The following is a 6,772-nucleotide window of genomic DNA, read 5'->3' as shown; positions in this document are numbered from 1 at the left end:
CACACACACACACACACACCTGAAGATGAAGATGAAGAGCATCAGGAGCATGCAGAACGTGGCCACGTTGTCCATAGTCTTCATCAGAACCACCAGTTGTCTGCGCAGTGCCGGCATGAACCGAACCAGCTTCAACACACGCAGCAACCGGAACGTTCTCAGCACCGACAGACCACCGTCAGACTGACCCACGATCTCACACACACTGCAGAGAGAGAGAGAGAGAAAGAGAGAGAGAGCGAGAGAGAGAGAGCGAGAAAGAGAGAGACCACCGTCAGACTGACCCACGATCTCACACACACTGCAGAGAGAGAGAGAGAGAGAGAGACCACCGTCAGACTGACCCACGATCTCACACACACTGCAGAGAGAGAGAGAGAGAGAGAGAGAGAGAGAGAGAGAGAGAGAGAGAGAGAGAGAGAGAGAGAGACCACCGTCAGACTGACCCACGATCTCACACACACTGCAGAGAGAGAGAGAGAGAGAGAGACCACCGTCGGACTGACCCACGATCTCACACACACTGCGGAGAGAAAGAGAGAGAGAGAGAGAGAGAGAGAGAGAGAGAGACCACCGTCAGACTGACCCACGATCTCACACACACTGCAGAGAGAGAGAGAGAGAGAGAGCTTGCAAGCCAACCAACTTCCACCCATCGTTTGAGCGGTTTAGCTCAACGGGCTGAGTGTAGCCAGCTCTAGAGGCCCAATCATATGTTAGCTCTGTTCGGCAGGGTCTGCCAAACTATCACATCGCAGAGCGAAAGATGGCCTAACCCTGCCCGAAGGATCGTACCTCAACTACACTACCACCCTGCATTACTCTATCACCCCTGAATGCAGTGAAAGGGGCGGGCCTTGGCCAACAACTCCATTTATAGGAGGAGGCTGAAATCTAGGGGAGGAAGTCAAACACACATAGGAATGCGTCAGCTATGCTTAGCAGAACGCATCCATCTATCCCTAGCATAGCCTAGGCCAGCCACAGAGGCGGCCTGGGTGAGGGCCAGCCTACAAGCATAGATCTACCTGAGGGCTCGGAGGGGCCACAGCCTAATTTGTTGGGGGCTGCAAAACCACTCAACCTACTGAAACTCGCTCTTTTACAGAGTTCAGGGGAGCGATATACTCAGGATACCAATGTCAACGAAACCGATAGGTCGGACATAAGACCTATCTGAAGCACTAGCGTCAGTCTATACTTAAAAGCAAAAAATCCCTCTTTTTTTTTTTTTTTTAAAGGGATACTCCACCGTTTTTTCATAGGATAACTATAATGTATGGCGGAATAGCACTTTTGGGAGTAGGCCTACTTCGACTCAGCGCAGTAAAAAGTCACGCCTGATCCTCTTCCTCTCACTTCTGTCAATAGTGGGAAGAGGATCAGGCGTGACTTTTTACTGCGCCGAGTCGAAGTATTCCAAAAGTGCTATTCCGCCATACATTATTGTTATCCTTTTTAACCCGCTTAGAAAAGCGCCACGTTTTATTTTGTGTCACCATACTTGATCGTATAACTACTTGTGTAACTGTTTTTAAATAGGGAAAACGTTAATGTGTTCGGTCACTTCTAAATTCGTTGCTGTTAGATACCATTGAATATACTGGGCTAAGCTAAGTGCTATCAAAGTGAGGCCCGCGCGCCAGAGCGATTAAGTGCACGCACTGAGATGAGAGAGGTATGTATTAACTCGTCTTAGTTAAGGGAATAACATAGTTTAATATGAAAAAAACGGTGGAGTATCCCTTTAAGAAAGACCAACTACTCTACCCCTGGGTGGCTATTAGCGCGAAAGGCTATTCACAGGAATGAGCTGTGGCACCACTCGCATAGTTCTCTGAAGATGTTATGAAAAGAAGGCCATCACATACTCATGAAGGAAGCCAAGTTTTTCTTTAGCTTCTTCCTAATCGTTCTAGCCACCTAACAGGGGGCGGCTTCAGGGCCCTGAAGTCCAAAACTTACTTTACCTTATTCCTCCTTGCAAGTTCGACCCCCTAGGTCTATACAGGGAATGAGGTCTGTAGAGAAATAAATGTCAGTGTTAGTTGTACACGCAGATATCCTTAAAAGACCAATCAGCTCACCTGCGGCATGCGGAGTGAAGACTTCACCAGAAGTTCACAATAAACCTGGGGTCCACCACTTTTACATGCCTAAAAGAGGCGCTCACACTAACCAAGCCAAGGTGGGCCATCAGAACATAGTTCTCATCATGGGCCCAGTCCCAGGCCTGGTGTAGCAAGAACACCTGGGGAGTCAGGAAGAGAGAGAGGGCTGGTAGAAAAGGCCCTCCAGGGAGATCAACCCTTACTTACGCTGTGCGTGTTTGCGCTAGATGACCTCCCTTAGATCCCTCTTCTTGCGGGAGGCTCACCTTCTCTGTGTCCTACTCCTCCATGGAGGGGGCGCACGAGAGGCGACACTGGACCTCTGGTCCTGTCTACGGTCCTCGGACTGAGAGGGACCAGGGCCTCCCGCCTGCCTGGGCTTGGACCCGGATCTCAGCGGTATACATGTTTTAAAAGCAGCTGAGCGCGCCTTCGCCTCCCCTAAACTTTCCAACCACTGCCTCCACGGAGGTGCCAAAAAGTTTAGATGGCGAAACTGGTGAATCGAGGAGAAAGGATTTTTCTTTCTCCCCGATATCAGCCATGTTAAGCCACAGATGCCTCTCCGTGGCCACCATCGCCGCCATCGATCGACCCATCGCGGCAGCAGTCTGTTTAGTGGCCCGGAGAGACAGATCTGTGGTTCGGCGCAGCTCAGCAACCGCCTCAGGGGACAGCCCCGCCCCCTGGTCGAGATCCCGCAGCAGGTCGGCCTGGTATGCTTGCAGCACTGCCATGGTATGGAGAGCAGCGCCGGCCTGACCTGCTGCCGTGTATGCTCTGCCATTCAAACAAGCTGTTACTATGAGCGGTTTGGATGGCAGGGTTGGAGCTTTTAGTGTCGACACCCGCCCCAGACACGAGATAGTTCGCAAACGTCTCGTCAATCGGGCGGTATCGACACATACCCATGCTCCCCCGATCCCCTCAACATCAGCAAAATTACCCCGCTGATGTCGGTGAATACGGGCAGAGTATGGGTTCTTCCAAGCCCTCTCGATCTCAGTGTGGAGATCAGGAAGAAATGGAAGGCTCACCTGAGCTGGTGGCCTATGTTCAGGGAGAAATCGATCGTCAAGCCTGCCGCGAGCGATCTCTCCACAAGCGCGCTGCCATGGCAACTGAAGTGTGTCGGCGGCGCGCCCCATAACGTCCACCAGCTCAGCATACACAGGGCAGGATGGCTGACGAGGCTCTGGGTCTAATTCATCCTGATCAGCCATCTCTTGCCCGTCCTGAAGAGCACTCGATGCAGTACCAGTAGGAGAATCGTCTCCGTCATCCACCTGCAGCTCACTCTCGCCAGTCGATGACGCGCCTGAGAGGTTTACACACCTCTCAAGACTGTCAACGAGCTCCATCTGGGAGCCCCATGAAGCGAGTCGCCGCTCTGCCTCGGCACGAGCGGGACCCGAACCACGAGGTCCAGATGCTGAACTCTCTTCCCTCGAGAAGAGAGCCAGACGAGAGCGGAGCGTTCTCATAGAGAAACACTCACAGTTTGCACAGGACGCTCCCTCGAGAACGTCCCGTGCGTGCTCTTCACCCAGACAGAAAACGCACATTTCATGTGTGTCACCCCGCGACAAGAACCTTGGGCACGGGTCGACACATTTAATGAAATTCTTTACCTTAGATGTGCGCTTCATTTCCTCTCAATTGCCATTAACTCGCTTGACGTTAAACCAGACAAAACAGTCCCTGAAGACGAAAAGATATTGTCATGTTTGCAAGGCGCCCTTATATACATCCAGGTCGCGCGTTAATCATTCACGCTAATGATTCACGGGCTGTTGCCGGTCAACATGATTGCCTTGAGTTGATATTGATTTCAGACACCTGTCACGCCTGTGGCGTTCCCCCAAAGCGTCATATGACGTAGTGTAGAGTTCCCTTTCGAAAGGGGACATTAAATTGATCAAAAGTGACAGTAAAGAAATGTATCATGTCTATTTGTATTTCAAATAAATGCTATTCTTTTCATCAAAGAATCCTGAAAAACAAAATGTATGACGATTGCCACAAAAATATGAAGCAGCACAACAGTTTTAAACATTTTCCCCAACTTTTAACGCAGATTAACATGTTTAAATATAGTCAGGTGATGTTTCACTGTTACCTGATGATGACGATGATTCCATCAAAGATGTTGTAGGGATTGCGCAGGTAACTAAAGCCTCCGAACGCCGTGAGCTTGAGGATCATCTCCAGAGCAAACATACTGGTGAAGACGATGTTACAGATCTCCAGAACATTAGTGAGCTCATCTGGCTGGACACACACACACACACACACACACACACACACACAGAGAGAGAGAGAGAACGAGAGCATGAAACACACCATTAACTGAAGTAATGAACAGAACCAATGAAGAGACAGAGAGAGATTCTCATCAACTGAAGGAACAGAAGCAGATCATCAGCTGATTCCATCAGGTTCGTGATGTTTAGAGCTGGATCTGGGATGAGCTTTAGCTAACATCATCACGAAAGAGATAATGAACATCCAGCCGTTATCTCAGAATAAACCCAACAGGGTGATCAGGATCAGGTCTTCATCACACACACGCACACACCTGAAGGGGGTTTATTCTGAGATCACACACATACACACACCTGAAGGGGGTTTATTCTCACACACACACACACACAAACATAACTGAAGGGGTTTAATCTGAGATCTCACACACACACACACACACAAACATAACTGAAGGGGGTTTAATCTAAGATCACACACACCCGAAGGGGGTTTATTCTGAGATCACACACACACACACACACTTGAAGGGGGTTTATTCTGAGATCACACACACCCGAAGGGGGTTTATTCTGAGATCACACATACACACACTCGAAGGGGGTTTATTCTGAGATCACACACACACACACACACACACACACACACACACACACACACACACACACACACACACACACACACACACACACGAAGGGGGTTTATTCTGAGATCACACACACACACACACCCAAAGGGGGTTTATTCTGAGATCACACATACACACACACACACACACACCCGAAGGGTGTTTATTCTGAGATCACACACACACACACACACACACACACACACACACACACACACACACACACACACACACACACACACACACACACGAAGGGTGTTTATTCTGAGATCACACACACACACACACACACACCCGAAGGGGGTTTATTCTGAGATCACACACACACACACACACACACCTGAAGGGGGTTTATTCTGAGATCACACACACACACACACACACACACACACACCTGAAGGGGGTTTATTCTGAGATCACACACACACACACACACACACACACACACCCGAAGGGGGTTTATTCTGAGATCACACACACACACACACACACACACACACCTGAAGGGGGTTTATTCTGAGATCACACACACACACACCTGAAGGGGGTTTATTCTGAGATCACACACACACACACCTGAAGGGGGTTTATTCTGACATCACACACACACACACACCTGAAGGGGTTTATTCTGAGATAACAACCGGCTGAATGTACATTATCAGTTTATTACACAGATACTTGCCAAATAATTAGGCACGAAATATTGATTCAAAATATTTATTAGGTCTTTAAACGCAAAGCTTCCGCAAGATCAAACTAGACGGAAATAAGAGATACTGTATACAGTTATAACACTTATTACACAGCATCTCAACACATAAATAATTATGGAGATAAGAGATATTGATTTCAGATAGTCTAAACAATAGTCTCATTTGAGCGATTCCACGATACTGGATGGCATAATTAAATAATTGTACACAAAATATTGATTCGACTGAGTTTTAATATTTTATTAGCTCGACAAACGCAAAACTTCCATGAGGAAAAGCCGTTCCTAGCGAGTGTGTAGCGCTGATGACTTCAGTGACCCGGATGAGCCTGTGTTTCTGTTCTCAGTGGCTGTTATCTGGGAATAATATACGGCGCGATTGACCAATCAGAATCAAGTATTCCACAGAGCCATGTAATAAATCTATATAAAAACCTGTGTGTGTGTGTGTGTGTGTGTGTGTGTGTGTGTGACCTGCTCATGGTGCTCAATGCCCATGCTGATGGTGTTGATGAGGATGGCCACCATGATTCCTCTGTTGAAGTATTTACTCTCCACGATGCCCCACAGTTTGACCCTCGTCTCCGCCCACAGCTCTTGGCTCCGCCTCTGACACGCCCCCTTCTCCTCTGCTGCCTCCTCCTCTGTCTCCTGATTGGCCGCTGGCGCGGGAGGTGTGGCTCCATCTGCGGTACAGTGAGAGAAGTGCTCAGAGTGCCCTTACAGAACAAAACATATGGGAATATACTGCAATATACTGAAGAGTCGAGCCTGTGGTGAAGTTACCATTAAGATTATAATTACTATATTAAGAGTAATGTCTGTGCACTCCTCAGCACAGTGATAGTCTCTCGGCTAAATACTTTAATACATGCAGGTGTACTTGTGCTTTTGTTAACTAGCTTGAAACTATGAAACATTTATAATGTAAATAATTATAAAACATAAGAAATATATACATTATATAGTTCTCTCTACATGCTGCATGAGTAAATATATCTGCAGTATATTACACATGCAGAACCATATCTGGTCACATGCATCTATATATTATTC

General features: G+C 47.9%; 1 protein-coding gene across 1 annotated transcript in view; it reads right to left on the bottom strand.

Moving 5' to 3' along the window:
• The window catches only part of cacna1ib (calcium voltage-gated channel subunit alpha1 Ib), a 95,178-nt gene that overhangs the window by 59,713 nt on the left and 28,693 nt on the right, over nt 1-6,772 (bottom strand). The window contains exons 8-10 of the mRNA XM_082137076.1: nt 6,191-6,402; nt 4,231-4,382; nt 20-205 (exon numbers count right to left, since the gene is read on the bottom strand). Of these exons, the coding sequence (XP_081993202.1) occupies nt 20-205; nt 4,231-4,382; nt 6,191-6,402 (550 nt within the window). The remainder of the gene's footprint in view (nt 1-19; nt 206-4,230; nt 4,383-6,190; nt 6,403-6,772) is intronic.

This window comes from Leuciscus leuciscus (assembly GCF_965113295.1).
Source record: "Leuciscus leuciscus genome assembly, chromosome: 14".
NCBI lineage: Eukaryota > Metazoa > Chordata > Actinopteri > Cypriniformes > Leuciscidae > Leuciscus > Leuciscus leuciscus.
Note: the sequence above shows the minus strand (reverse complement) of the source record. Positions and strands in the feature narration are given on the sequence as shown.